The 15,990-nt window shown below is 38.0% G+C and overlaps 2 protein-coding genes across 2 annotated transcripts; both read left to right on the forward strand.

Annotated features, from left to right (window-relative positions):
- Positions 1-10,556: 10,556 nt before the first annotated feature.
- Positions 10,557-12,287, forward strand: LOC125477210 (probable LRR receptor-like serine/threonine-protein kinase At3g47570). The gene has a single exon (XM_048584166.1). It carries the CDS (start codon positions 10,557-10,559, stop codon positions 12,285-12,287), a length of 1,731 nt encoding a protein of 576 aa, XP_048440123.1.
- On the forward strand, positions 12,238-13,761 carry LOC125477211 (probable LRR receptor-like serine/threonine-protein kinase At3g47570). Its single transcript, XM_048584167.1, has 2 exons — positions 12,238-13,242; positions 13,385-13,761. Exons 1-2 carry the CDS (start codon positions 12,366-12,368, stop codon positions 13,759-13,761), a joined length of 1,254 nt encoding a protein of 417 aa, XP_048440124.1. The 5' UTR covers positions 12,238-12,365.
- Positions 13,762-15,990: the final 2,229 nt, after the last annotated feature.

Below are 15,990 nucleotides of genomic sequence, written 5' to 3' on the forward strand. Positions count from 1 at the left end.
CACCTAAAGTGGTATGTACGACAGGACTGTGCACCTACCTTGGATCCAAGGTGAGCGTAAGGTGCGGGAGGTGAACATCACGTGAAGGACTGTGCCCTGACCACGGGCGGGAGCACTAACACCGGGGTGCAGGTTTATGAGCTCTCGATGCATCTCAATATAACATGTGCAACTCATGGCAACCAGTACGACAGTATCGAAGTTGCCTAACTCATAACTGTAGTCATGTTATAACGTAATCGATTCAACTAGTACCATAAACTCACCTGAACTTACCTGGGTGTCCTGAGTCCCCCTTTGCACTTGAAAGCATTCCCAATAATTATATGCAAGTAATATACATATGGATATATCATGATGCAATCTACTACTCAACCATGTCGTAGCATTTTCAATTATAAACAATATGGTGTGAAGTGTACAATCAGTAACGCCCTACTCCCAAATTACTTATTTTCAGAGATAATTATCCATGACAACCCAATTAACTCTAATTTAACTAACTAATTCACAAAACTAAAACTTGTCTTTACCAATTTCCTTCGCATTACTCAATTTCCCAAGCAAGGCTTTTGTCTCAAATATTTTATGGATGCATCTAACGTCTCGTTAGACTGCCTACGTACCCTAAATAGGGATCAAGCCATTCGTAGTTCATATAGGTACTTCAAGCATTCACAATAATTATATGAAGGTAATATACCTAATCAATTTAAAAGTGTCGATAGAACTCTCAATAATATGCACAATAAAAAGGAAAAGATCCACTCACCTGGAGTCCACGCTATACTTCTCTAGCGCACGCATCGAGGCGTCCTGAATGATCAGTCCCTGTGGCCAATTATCAAATCACATCTCAGAACTCTTATCCGTAGAATACGTAATTCACATAAAACACAACCTCAACGACATTCTAAAATAGTTTGATACTCATTGACCACAAGTCAACCGTCGATCAAAGATCGACGATAGGGTTTACAACCCTGTATAACTTGACCCGGAAGATCCGCATATCAGATTTCCAATCCGTAACTCCCAACGATCCACAATATGTTTCTAGAATAACATATTAAAATTTCATTACGATCCAACGGTCAGATCTCCGCCAATTGCCTAAAACAAGTGGCCGTGAACATTTATTTTACTAACTTACAAATCCAATTCAGGAAGATCCGTAAGTCGGATTCCCGATCCGTAAATTCCTATAATCTTTAAATATTACGTATTATAATGTACCCAATTTTGGTGACGATCCAACGGTCGGATCATCGATTCACATTTTTATCAAGTAACGTATCGTAACGAATTTAGGTTCCAACTATCAACCTACGTCATTCAAATGACAAAACTGAATTCAAGACATTTGACATAGCCTAAAAATAGCATTGGCGGCCCACTGGCCACGCGCCGCCGCGGGTGGCGGTCGGCCGCCCCGACTCGCCGGAAAATCCAACTATTTCCAAAAATTCTCAAACTTCACAGAAATGAAGATCTCAGTGAGTGGAGAAACTTTCATACCTGCCATGAAGTCCAAAAGTGGACGGAAGATGGTCAATTTTGCCCACGAAGCCGGCGGGTGCCTAAAACTTCCCGACGTCGATTCGTCGTCCACGGTGGTCCAACGGGGTCAAGGTTGGTTGGGTTTTGCTCCTGGGATGATGGGCTACAAAGCCCAAGTGGTGGCATCGGCCATCGCTTTGCCGATTTGCCGGAAAATCGAAAAGGGTGGCCGGAGCACCATTGATTTTCGTCAACTTTCGTGGCCTCAAACCGCCCCATACGATGGTTAATCAAGGTGGTTCTTGGCTGGGTTTTGTAGAGGGGAATGAGAGCTTCAAGATGGTGGTGGTGGAATCCAAAAACTCCACCGGAGTTGGCCGGAATCGGCCTTGGAAGATGGACTCGCGGTGGGTGCAGGTAGACGGAAACCACCTCCTTTTCTTCTTTTTTTTTTTTTTTTCCTCCCTCCATTTCTGATTTTGGGCCTCCCCCAAATTTAATTTAAATAAACACTAAACCTTGAATAACCAATTTCGAACGTCCGTAACTATACCGTTATAATCCGGACTCGCAAACGGCTTTCGCCTATACATTCGTACCAAAGAGTACTACGAGGATATGCTTAAAGAATAAATCCCACATCTCTCAAGTCGATGGTCAACGGAAGTCAAAGTCCTTGCCTCTAGGGCAATTTCGTAAATTCACGCTTTTAAAATAAAATAAAAACGTAAAATTTGGAACGGGTTGTCACACATGCCTTTTGTTATGTTTACTTGATTTCTAGTATCATCATGTTACTCGCCAAATTGTGAATTCTATGTTTTTCCACATTCAATTTCTAAAAATGATTTCCATCCGTCCAGGAATAAAAAATAAAAAGGCTTTTTAGCCAAAATGGTCCCTGAGATTTGCATAACTCCTCACTTTGGTCCCTAAGATTTCAAATCAATATAAGTGGTCCCTGAGATTGTCCACCATCCATCATTTTGGCCCTTCTATTAAGTGTCCCGGAGCTCTTGGCTGGAAGTTTGGGCAATTTTCAAAACTTCGTAACTCAATCGTTTATTAACCAAATTCGACCCATAATGTATCAAAATGAAGATAGGAAAGTGTAGAATAAGATTATATATATTTGGAAGCCCAATGGTTGCCGGAGATGGTCAGAAAATAGCCTCAAATTTGACTGGTCCGAGGGAAAAGTGGAAAACTCGCCGGAAACTGGGTAAACTGTAAACGTTCATAACTTTTTCAATACTCAACGAAATTAAGTGATTTAAAAAATGAAAATCATACTTCTCGATGAGACAAAGAGAATGGTATTTTTTTTCAACGGCTAACTTGCTGTGGTTTGGCCGAAAAATGGTTCGAAAGTGGCTGCCTTGGTCCCAAGTTAGCCACTTTCGAGCCATTTTTCGGCCAAACCACGGAGAGTTTGTGGTTGAAAAAAGTACCGTTCTCTTCGTCTTGTTGAGAAGTATGATTTTCATTTTTCAATCACTTGATTTCGTTAAGTATTGAAGAAGTTATGAACGTTTAAAGTTTACCTAGTTTCCGGCGAGTTTTCCAGTTTTCCCTCGGACCAGTCAACTTTGAGGCTATTTTCCGAGCATCTCTGGCAACCATTGGGCTTCCAAATAGGTATAATCTTATTCTACACTTTCCTATCTTCATTTTGATAAATTATGGGTCGAATTTGGTTAAGAAACGATTGAGTTACGAAACTTTGAAAATTGCCCAAACTTCCGACCAAGAGCTCCGGGACACTTAACATAGTTTTTAACGGAATGACTAAAATGATGGATGGTGGACAATCTCAGGGACCACTTCTATTGATTTAAAATCTCAGGGACCAAAATGAGGAGTTGTGCAAATCTCAGGGACTATTTTGGCTAAAAAGCCAAATAAAAATAAATAAATGATTTCCATATGGCACAAAATAAAATTTAAGTATCCCGAATGAGATTGTAAATTTGGCTAACTTGGAGGTTTTGGGGATGCTGAGAACCAATTATCAGGTCACATTCCCCCGGGTGTAGGAAAGCTTCACAAGTTATATCTATTAAATTTGAGTAGGAACTCTCTATCTCTGGCAATCTTACATCCTCTTTCGAAAATTTAAGTCAATTAAATGAGTTAAGCTTAGAAGGCAACAACTTCCAGGCAATATCCTGCCAAGTTTAATAGTGTGTCAGAATTTGAGGCTTTTATATCTTGGGGAGAACAGTTTTAGCGGTATCATATTGCAAGAAATCATTGGTCTGTTGAACTTGTATATATTTAGTTTACCTCAAGATCATTTTCTCTGCTCCCTACCAAAGGACGTAGGAATTTTAATAAATCTTGAGTATATAGATATCTTTGAAAACATGTTATTCAGTGAAATTCTGGCAAGTCTTGCTAGTTGTATAAACTTAGGGTACCAAGACATGCATGGAAATTTCTTCCATAGGACGATTCCATCAACTTTGAATTCACTAAGAGTCCTTACAGAATTGTATCTTTATGACAACTTGTCAGGAGCAATTCCAGAATTCTTAGAACGTTTGAATTTTTTGGAATCTCTGAATCTATCTTATAACAATTTTGAGGGCATGTTGCCGATCAAGGGAGTGTTCAAGAATGCAATGGCGACATCAGTTGAAGGAAATAGCAAGCTTTCAGGGGGCATATCTGAGTTTCATTGGCCAAAGTGCAACTCTCCAGCATCCAAAAAAGGTAGGATTGAGCTTAACCATGAAATTGGTTCTCTCTTTCATTTGTGGAATTTTTGGAGTTATTTTTGCACTAACCTTTTTGTCCCTTTATTGCTCACGGAGTGATAAAAAAGATCGCACTTAAAGTGATTTAGACAAATTTCCCCAGGTGTATCATACCAAAGTCTTCTGAGAGCAACAAATGGATTCTCCTCAACCAACTTGGTCGGTATGGGCAGTTTTGGGTCCGTTTATAAGGGAATACTTGAGCAAGGTTAAACTACAATTGCGATCAAGGTACTCAACCACATTCGTTTAGCAGGGCTTACAAAAGTTTTATTTATGAGTGCGAGGCTTTCCGAAATATTAGACACCGTAATCTTGTCAAAATAGTCTTAGCATGTTCTGGTTTTGATTATCGCGGTCACGACTTCAAGACCTTAATTTACGAGTTCATGGCTATATCCAATTCATACAATTGGTGAGACAAATGAGAGGCCAAGGAGTTTAACAATTTCTCAGAGTTTGAATATTGTTTTTGATGTTGCTATGGCATTAGATTATCTCCATCGTCATTGTGAGACGCCAATAGTTCATTGCAACCTCAAACCTAGCAATATTCTTCTCAATGAGGATATGATTGCACATGTAGGTGACTTTGGGTTGGTGAGGTTCCTACCAAAAGTTGCTGAAACACTACGAAAAATATGGGATTTGGTGTACACAAATGAAGAGTTTGTGTCTTTGAGAACACTAATATGGTGGAACAGTGTCCATTCAATAAAGGATACAATGTATTGTACTCAGTGTAAAAAGAAATGGACACAAACACATTATTGGGCACGAAGCCATGCCAAGTAGTGCATATATATATATATATATATATATATAATTATTGGTCTGACAATTGTATGACAAAATATAGGCACAAAAACTTTTAGTGTCTATAAATAGACGTAGTGCACAATTTGTTTGTGTCTGTGGAACATGCGAACATCTTTTTGCTGAATTGTGATGTTTCCATTTCTACTACTTGATCCTTCTTACAGCTGAGACATTGGATTTTGTTGTGTGTTCCATCTTGATTTTATGAAATTTTCTGATTTATTTCAAATTTTGACATTTTCATTTTCAAAATATAACCTATTGGGCACAATAACAAAAATTGGGCTAATATGGAAGGGGAAAGTCATCTGATAACATTTTCAGAACAGAGGCACAAAATTTTTTTATTTGTGCTTACCACTTTGAGCACAAAACACCATATTGTACTCTATGATCAAGGGGCATACCCATAAAGGCACATATAAATACCGAGTTACAAACCATAAGTGTTCTCACACCGGTTACTTAAGTATTTTGCAACAATGGCAGACGATCGATACTTGACAGTTGACCTACACAAAATCTATAATGAGATTTTACTGAAGGCTTTCAGTGATGAAATGAGTAATCTCGAACCATTGATTAAGTGAGTTGAAAGAAATTCCAAAGTTGTTACTTGCACTTAAAAAAAAAAAAAAATCATTATGGACTACTTTAAGTGCTATTTCTTCATATATTTAAACTCATCATTAGTGTTGGAAAATAACAGATATTGGATACACAAACTAGTGCTTGACTGATGCCAAGTCCCGTAGGACTTCCGAGTAAGCAATTTGGTAGGCTTGTAATAATTGGCAATGGAAAGCTATCTATGGGTCTGGATCTCTCCCACCAAATCCAGTGATCCGAACCCTTGAAATTTGATCAAACAGCTAAAAACAGGAGCCCCTTTAAAAGTTATAATAACTTTAGCCATTGGATCAAATTTTAAGGGTCCGATTCACTGAGTTTGGTAGACTTGGTGGGAGAGATCCGGAGATGATATCTTCCCCCATCTATGCATCCATTTTCCAACACTGAGAGACCATCAATTATTGACTGGCCTAAATTATGCAAAAGAAATTTTCCAACACTAGCTAAAGTACTTGTAGGCCAGTGCTATGTATATTCCAAAAAGCAAGTTGAAAGCTGAAAACAGATGCATTTTAGCCAAACTAGTTCATCTGAAAATGATGATTTCATTTAATTTCTTGGGTTTTACATCATGATTTGATATAGCTTCTCATAGGTCAAGTATTACTGGCCTACTTTGCAAATTAATTAGTTGAGTAAGTCTTGATTACACGTTCAAAGCATGAATTCAAATCAACAATCTAATTTCACCACTACTTTAAATGGGGAATCGAACACGATTTATAACAGTGCCTCTTTGCCACCATCTATTGGAAATAAAATTTGACAATCCTTAGAAGAGAGATTTTTCCATGTACATTTGACAGTCCTTAGAAGAGAGATTTTTCCATGTACCTATAACACAAGTCAGTACATTACATGTCATAATATAAGCAGGAAGAAGTTGTTTTTTTGAAGTATTCCTCTATTTATATTATGACACGTGATGTACCGGTTCATATTTTGTGTACACTAAAATATACATACGGATTGGGTTGGCATGACCAAATATAGAGGGCTATGTTTGTGTGAAAGAGTATGCACTATTGCTCCAACTCTTGGAAACCTTTGCTGACCGTCATGTCAACTGACACATACTCCAAGTCTTTTGCCAACGTTCACTTTCAATAGTTCTGTTAGTGTTGGGCAATTCAACCATGCGTCAATGATTACGATAGTCCTAGGTGTGGATCCACCATCCAGCATGTTGTTCTGCGTGAGTCAACTTCCCTATTTATTATAGCTTTGTAATTTGGGGATGTCGTGTACCTAGATATGCTTATACTTGTACTTGACAGAAGAATACAACACAAAAATACAAACCCAAAAACTCTCATCAAGTTTTACACCTTTTAGTCGTCTGATTTTGATCCTCATTGGCCTCTTTGTAAGCCATGGTGTATTTGTTTGGACCACATTCACAAAATGAAAACTAACGAAAAGTCTAAAAATATTTTAGTTTTAATGAAAAATGACAAATAAAGGTATAGTAAATAGTACCAGGGAAAGGTAGAAACGTGGTTTTTCGTTAAAGGTGAACAGTACCGGTAGTGTTTCATTTTTGAAAAATGACTTACTACGCATCTCACATATATCACGAAGGAAATTTTGGTGCGGACAATTTTGCTAACATGGGCTTGTCTTCTCCAACTTTAACTTCGGAAAATGATAAAGTATAACTTCTTTTTCGTTATTAATAAAATTTCCCTCGTACCGTCAAAAAAGAAAAAAAGTTTTACACTTTTATCTTGGTATCAAATTGGTCATTACAACTCTTTCTATGCAGAATTATCAGCAATTATTATTGGTGTAGAGTTTGCATATCAGCAGGGATGGCATTGTCTTTGGTTGGAAAGTGACTGTTCTAGTGTTATTTTCTTTCCAATCGACTGTTTTTGACCCTCCTTGGCCTCTTTGTACGCAATGGTCTATTTGTTTAGATCGCATTCGAAAGATGACTTTCTACACCTTTCACATATATTTCGAAAGGAATGTTGTTGCATACAACTTTGCTAATATATGTTCGTCTTCTCCAACTTTGGTATGGCATGATTCCCCTCTGCTGGTGGCTCGTACTGCTTTGTTTTCAGACTATGTTGGCTTTACTCGCTTCCGCTTCTCAAATGAATGTGCATCTCGACATATAGGTTTGTCTCACTTTCTTATTTTATTTTCTTAACATGTGATCTAACTTAATTTGTTTTACAGGTTTAGACTTTTAGGTTTGGCTATGGAGGGGTTAGGTTTCAGGTCCCCCCCCACCTTTTTTTCCTTGTATCATTATTGTTTTCGTTTCTAGAAGGGTAAAATATTATGTCCCCCTTCCTTGTCATGTGTTTTCAATCCTTTTTATTTTTTTGTTCTTGTATTATGAAGGGTTAGGTTTATATCTATCTTGACTAGGTGGAACTTTTTTTATTATCAATAAAATTTCACTCGTACAATCAAGGTTTTCTATATTAAAAAAAATAAAAAAAAGGGTCACGGCTTGTCTCTTTTCCGGAAAAAAAAAAAAAGAAAAAAGAAAAAACCTAAACCCAAAAAACTATTCATGTCATGTAGCTTCCTTGGATGTCATTGCCCTACACTTCGTTGATTGTCTTGTGTTTTGGACAATCATTAATCCTACACATAACCAAAATTTACCCGGTGCCTCTTCGTGTTTTTTAAGTAGCACAATAATCCTAATTCTTGTCGTGCGGCTTGTTCTTGGCAATCGACATTGAAAATCTTAAACCTAAGCCTACTGCAACCATGGGAGAGAAGACAATATTGTCTTTTTTTGATCAAGTATCTCTCTTTGTTGATCGGGATAATTCAGGAAATTCGGGAAATGTCTAAATTGCTTCTAGAGATCGTGACCACATGCCGCATGATGAGTCCTTCTTTCATCCATGATTCATCCTCCAATAGAGAGTGTTGTCACTGCCAATGGAAATATTATCTCGGATCAAAGGCTGGTCCAATTGCACTCACCTCATCTTTATCCTTACACAATACCTTGCTTCTTCCAGAATTATCAAATCATTTTTTATCAGTTAGTCAAATTATCGATCAATTGGGTTATATCGTACTAATGTTTCTATTTTTTTGCTTACTTCCGGATATCCAAACTAGGGTTGTAATTAGGCATGGTACTAAGAGAAAGGGGTTGTATTATGTCGACGATGTGGCTCCTAGGCTCCTAGCAGAGTAAATCAGGTACGTAGTGGGAATGGTGACAAGATTAAGAAGATTTAGTTAAGGCATCAACGACTTGGGCATGCCTTGTTTGGCTATTTACGGAAGTTGGTTATGTTATTATTTACTAGTATTTCAGACTCTGATAGCAGTCTACGTGTCATTCTTTCCCTATACGAGTTGCTGGAAGGAACAAAAAGAATTAAATTTCAGGTGGTTTAGTTGGATCTTTTTCAACCACCATGGGGTGACCCAGTGGTTGGGGATGAATTTTAGACCCGTATTCCACACGACATGTCTTGGGTTCGATTCCTAGCGCTGGTGAATCGCACGATGGTGGCCAGGGAAAGGTTGAAATGCCTATGTGAGTCTTCCCTACCCCCGAAAGAATGGACTGTCGTGGCAAAGTCACCAGCTGGTCCCCTTTTATTAAAAAAAACAGTTGGATCTTTTTCTAATGACTCATAGTGGTTAGACGCGACTAGAGAACATGATGTGGCTCTGATCATTTCATTAGTACCAATCCTAAGACCAAATGCTGTCTCAAAAAAGTACGTAGAAAGTTTTGAATGCTAACCTCGGGACCCTTAGCTTCATCTTACCCCTTTAGACAATACGGCTTTCGTGAGTAATACGGCTTGCTATAATCTTGCGACTCTCTTTGTTTCCTTTTTTTTTTTTTTCTAGAGAATCTCGGCGTTTTATTATAAGGAGTACACAATGAGGTTTTATAATACTAATAAAAAAAGTTTTTTTTTTTAATATAAATATTAAAGTCATTTCAAATAAATTTGGAACCATGTAGAATTGCACCTTTTGGTCCCCCAAAGCCGCCTCTGCCGCAGTGGTTGTTTGGTCTCAGCCTTGCCCATACCTAAATTCCCATTACCTATTCTTTTGTGTATATCCTCAATCCATTCACAAGACGCAAGCCCGCACCCAATCTGGAACTAGAGGAGTGAGGACGAACATTATTTGTTGGCATAAACAAATGACACAATAATGCACCAAAATTAGGAATTGTCATTGTACAATACCAAAGCTAACTATTGTTTTATTGGCATACTATTGATATGAACAGGAACGAGCAATTTTTTATGTATTCAAACACGACCATATGGTGTTATTATTTCACTCAATTTATAACTCGTGAATTTGTTTTTTTGTTTTTTTTTTTATCAATATACATAAGAAGTAAAATATATCAACCTTGTCGTCCACCTTTATTATAACACGTAGAATAATACGCCACCTAACTCTTATTTTAGTTACCCATAAAAATTTCTCAACAAGAACAACACATTCATCAAGTTAGTCGTTGTGTCATACGGTTTATAATCAAAGAGAAATTTCATACAAAACTAATAGCTCTCTTTTTTCATTTGTTTTAAGTTAAAGAATGAATACAATAATTTCAAAAAAGTGAACATTCCTAATATTAGTTCACAAAATTAGATTTATATTGAATTTATTCATAAAATTAAGAGAAAAAATATATTTTTTTGTCAGGACATCCCTCATCCAGTACGATAGCAATTGGGGTGGCTGATCCACTACGTACAGAGCACTCTGATTAGGATTATAAATTGGATGCTGCTAAAGCTGCTAGACAAACAATTCATACAGCTCAACTTTTTTAGAACTCCATTTCTACTTTCGCACAAAACAAATATCATCATCATGGGGATGGGGTTTTACAACTCCATTTCTGCAGTGTTTTTGTCATCCTTTTTTATGCATGCTTTCATTCTTCACTCTTGCCTTCCTTGTTTCGCCCTTCCGGGAAATGAGACAGATAGACTCGCTTTGCTTGAAATCAAGGCTAGCATAACTCATGACCCTTTTAAAGTCCTGACTTCATGGAATGAAACCATCCACTTTTGCTCTTGGCATGGCGTTACATGTGGTCGTCGTCATAAGAGGGTCACAAGCTTGAGCCTGCCGTCCTTGAAACTTGCAGGATCTATACCACCGCATGTTGGGAACTTGAGTTTTTTGAGAGTCATTGATCTCGGAGCAAACAGCTTAGGCCATGAAATTCCTCCAGAATTCAGCCGCCTGCTCAGATTGAAATTCCTATGGTTAAACAACAATTCACTGAGTGGAGAAATTCCCACTAACTTGTCGCGTTGCTCTCAGCTCCTCGGGCTCGATGGTGGTTTCAATGCACTGATGGGAAAGATTCCAAAGGAGCTTGGCCTTTTGTCAAAGTTAAGAGTTTTTTCCATCCACTTTAACCACTTTACAGGAGAAGTCCCTACTTCTTTTAGCAACTTATCATCTCTTGAAGTGTTCTCCGCAACTTCTAATAATTTGAGTGGCACTGTCCCGGATATTTTTGGCCGAATGACCAATCTTAGCTTTCTTGCCTTCGATGTAAATAGTTTTTCGGGTATGCTTCCTCCCTCAATCTTTAATCTCTCTTCTCTCACAGTCCTTTCTATGGGAATAAATGAAATCCAAGGGACGCTGCCCTCAAACTTTGGTATGGTCATTCCGAGTCTCCAAATATTTTCCATTAACGGCAACCAATTCAGTGGATCTATTCCTGTTTCATTATCAAATGAGTCAAATCTAATTGGATTGGGGATGGGAGGTAACCACCTGCATGGAAAGGTCCCTCCTTTGACGAATTTGCATAAGCTTAAGCGGTTAGTCCTTGCTGACAACCATCTCGGAAGTGGGGGAATTGATGACTTGACCTTTCTCTGCGATTTGAGCAATGCCACCCATTTAGAAATTCTCGAAATGTTTACCAACAACTTTGGGGGCACGTTACCTCAATGCATAGGAAACCTGTCTTCTTCTCTTCAAACCTTCCTTCTAGGTCAAAATAAAATATTAGGAAGTATCCCGAATGAGATTGCAAATCTGGCTAACTTAGAGGTTTTGTTGTTGTCTGAGAACCAATTATCAGGTCACGTTCCCCCTGGTGTAGGAAAGCTGCACAAGTTATATCAATTAAATTTGAGTATGAACTCTCTTTGTGGCAATCTTCCATCCTCTTTCGGAAATTTAAGTCAACTAAATGAGTTATACTTAGACGGCAACAAACTTCAAGGCAACATCCTGCCGTGTTTAATTGTGTGTCAGAATTTGAGGATCTTATCTCTTGGTGCCAACAATTTCAGCGGTATCATATCGCAAGAAATCTTTGGTCTGCTGAACTTGTATGTACTAAGTTTACCTCAAAATCATTTTATAGGTTCCCTGCCAGAGAACATAGGAGTTTTAATAGATCTAGAGTATTTAGATATCTCTAATAACATGTTATTCGGTGAAATTCCGGCAAGTCTTGTTAGTTGTGTAAAATTAGAGTACCTAGACATGCATGGAAATTTCTTCAACGGGACGATTCCATCAACTTTCAGTTCACTAAGAGGTCTCACAGAATTGTCTCTCTCTCACAACAACTAGTCTGGCACAATTCCAGAATTCTTAGAACGTTTTGTATTTTTGGAATCTCTGAATCTATCCTATAACAATTTTGAGGGCATGTTGCCGATCAAAGGAGTGTTCAAGAATGCAACGGCGACATCAGTTGAAGGAAATAGCAAGCTTTGTGGGGGCATACCTGAGTTTCATTTGCCAAAGTGCAAACTCCAGCATGCAAAAAAGAAAGGATTGAGCTTAACCATGAAATTGGTTCTCTCCCTCGTTTGTGGGATTCTTGGAGTCATTTTTGCACTAACCTTTTTGTACCTTTATTGCTCACGGAGGGACAAAAAGGGTCAAGCCGCAAGTGATTCGGACAAATTTCCCCAGGTGTCTTACCAAAGTCTTCTAAAGGCAACAAATGGATTCTCCTCAACCAACTTGGTCGGTATGGGCAGTTTTGGGTCCGTTTATAAAGGAATACTTGAGCAAGGTGAAACTACAGTTGCCATTAAGGTACTCAACCTCGTTCGTCGCGGAGCTTACAAAAGTTTTATTGCTGAGTGCGAGGCTTTCAAAAATATTAGACACCGTAATCTTGTCAAGGTACTCTCAGCATGTTCTGGTTTTGATTATTGCGGTCACGACTTCAAGGCCGTAATTTATGAGTTCATGGTTAACGGGAGCTTGGAGGAATGGCTGTATCCAATTCATACAATTGGTGAGACAAATGAGAGGCCAAGGAGCTTAACAATTTCTCAAAGGTTGAATATTGTTATTGATGTTGCTATGGCATTGGATTATCTCCATCATCATTGTGAGACGCCAATAGTTCATTGCGACCTCAAACCCAGCAATATTCTTCTCAATGAAGACATGGTTGCACATGTAGGTGACTTCGGGTTGGTGAGGTTCCTACCAAAAGCTGCTGAAAATTCTTCGGGAAATCAATCAAGCTCTTTAGGGATCAAGGGAACTATTGGTTATGCTCCTCCAGGTAAATACACTTGGTGGTTTACTTTTCCCTAGCTAGTATTTTAAAATTGTGTAGTATTTATTTTAAAATTTTCAAACTTGAAATGAACTTTTAACACTTCACTAGAAAATTAGAATCTAATGTTCTGAATTGTGGAATGCAGAATATGGCATGGGACATGAAGTGTGGACACAAGGTGATGTGTACAGCTTTGGCATCCTCCTGTTGGAAATATTTACAGGAAAAAGACCGACTGATGACATGTTTCAGGGAACTTCAAACCTTTATAGCTTTGTGAAGGCAGCTCTGCCTGAGCAAGTGGAAGAGGTTTTGGATCCTGTTCTTGTTCAAGAGAGCAATCATCCTAATGAGGGGAGGGCAAGGAATCGCATCCTAATCATAGGAAGTTTAATCTTTGTTTTAGAAATTGGTGTTGCTTGCTCAGCGGAGTTGCCTAGAGAAAGATTGAACATCTGTGATGCTGTGGCACATATGTGTCGCATCAGAAACAAACTTCGAGCAAATGGTATATGCGAATAGAAGCTTATTGTTAACATGTGGTATAGCATGTAATAGTATTGATGTTATGAGAAAGCGTTCTCGTATTTGTTAGATAAAAAATGCAGTGCAAATGGCTAGTTGATCAATGTTTGCCAAACAAACTTATTTGCATCGAATTATGCTTGAACAATGACGTTCTAGCTTTGCCAAACATTACAAGACGAACACTCTGAAAGAATTACAAATAAAAATTAAAAAACAAAGTTGTGGAAACTTTTCATCAAATTTCAAACCTATATTGGAATTCCTGCTCTATGTTGAGAGGTTTATCCCTGGTTGAAAATGGGAAGCGTTATATAGTAGCTTATTGCTTTTTTTATTTTATTTTTTCAGAAAACCTTGACGGTACGAGAAGAATTTTATTAATAACATAAAGTAAGTTACATATAATTAGAGGGCATAAACTTAACTTCTCGTAATACGTGAAAAAGAAATAAAAAATACATGAAAAAGAAGAGGGGCATAAATCTTACTCTTCTAAACGAAACAATAAAGATACAAAAATATGCATTCATCAGTCATCCATTCATCAACATTTATCTGAGCATTCATCAACATTTATCTTTCGCTCGCTCACTCTCATATTTCATTAAAATATTGTTGGTCCAGGCAACACAGAGGTGGACATTCATCAAAGCCATGTCACAGATCCAGTGTCATGCACAGTTTTTGTCTCAATATTTGTCACATGGAGGCTTGCAAGCACACAGAAAATTACATGAGCATTGACGAAATTTTAGGTCTATAAATGCATGACAGAAACATTTCACAAATCTGTATGACTTTCAGAGATATTAAACCATGCTTAATTTTAACGCAGTGGAGGGATTTGATTTACCTTTCATTTTGTAGATCCGAGTTCTTGCAGCCATCTTTGCTGTGTGTACAGCACCTTCATTTGTGAGCCATTGCTCCTTGCAGTTCCTATGCCCCCTGGCCTTACTCGGATCCCCAAGTCTACACACAGAAAACATACATGCATCAGTCAGAATTTCGTTTTCATTTGACCTTCCGTCATGAAAACGGAAGGGAAAAATGGTTGGATGCATTTGTAATTCAGATATCGCCAAGTAGAGACCATAATCGCAGAGAGAATGAGAGATCTTTACCTCGGGTTTCGCAGAGGAATGCACGATGGTGACAATCTGGGCTAGAATCAAAGATCGCCATGGCTGGGTTCCGTTTTTGACAGAGATGGAGATGGATTCATGTTTTGACGTTCTGGGTTGATGATGGAAGCTAGGGTTTCAGTTCCATGAGAAATGAAAGGAAAGAGGAAATGAAGGAGATAGCTTTCACGGCTCTGGGCTCGTGGGTACGGCGCCAGTTAGGAGAGATGAGGAAATGGGCCTCTAGTTCATGTTTCCTGTCACGCGTTCAACTCTCCAGAGCACTGAAATTTTGCTTCTTTTCCCAATATTTTCCAGCGCCTCTGTTTCTTTCTTGTCAGCAGGTCACCACTTCGAATCGCAGGTGTGTCGGTTTCATTGTCTTTTCTTTTATTTCTGTTCCTGTTTCCTTTGTTATTTTATATTTTCTTTTATTGTTTCTTTCTTTTATTTTCTTTTGTCTTTGTTAGCTATTTTTCAGTTTTTAAGGTTTTAATATTTTTGTTTTCTCTCTTTATTTTTTCTGCACCTTGAGGATAATGTGTGATTTAAGTTTAGGGGTGGAAAGGTAAAATTCTTAGATTTTTAATTTTTAAGTATGCTAAAATTTTTCATTCTTTTTAAGTTAATATTCATAGATTATTTTAAACATTTGAACAAATGGACATGGTGGAAATTAATTCCACAGTAGAGTCTTTTCTATTTATTGTTGTTTTGGCACTAATTCATGAGTTATCCTTTCACAATTAGCACATTCACACCAACATGATTTGTGGGGGTGAGATTGAAGCACTTGCTTTTCGTCTGAGTTAATTTTTTATATTTTTGTTCTAAAAAAAATAAAGTTTAGTTATTGTTATAAATAAAGTAATAATTGTTCCACCGAGACTTTGCTTAGTAACCAGGTCAGTCATGACTAATCAGCAGTGATCTCGCGTCAAATAGTAGAGTCTTGGCATGGGGCAAGGTGGTTAGTTGGTTTCGTAGCCTTTTCAGCTCGAGTTAGTAAGTCCTTAGGGGCGTTCTACACCTAGTGCCCTTAAGCCCTTGTGGTTTCGGAGCCATTGACCTAAAACTCATTACATGGGTTGGATCGAAA

The sequence above is a fragment of a genome, unplaced genomic scaffold (genome assembly GCF_019419815.1).
Source record: "Pyrus x bretschneideri cultivar Hongxiangsu unplaced genomic scaffold, Pyrus_bretschneideri_v1 Contig200, whole genome shotgun sequence".
Taxonomy (NCBI): domain Eukaryota; kingdom Viridiplantae; phylum Streptophyta; class Magnoliopsida; order Rosales; family Rosaceae; genus Pyrus; species Pyrus x bretschneideri.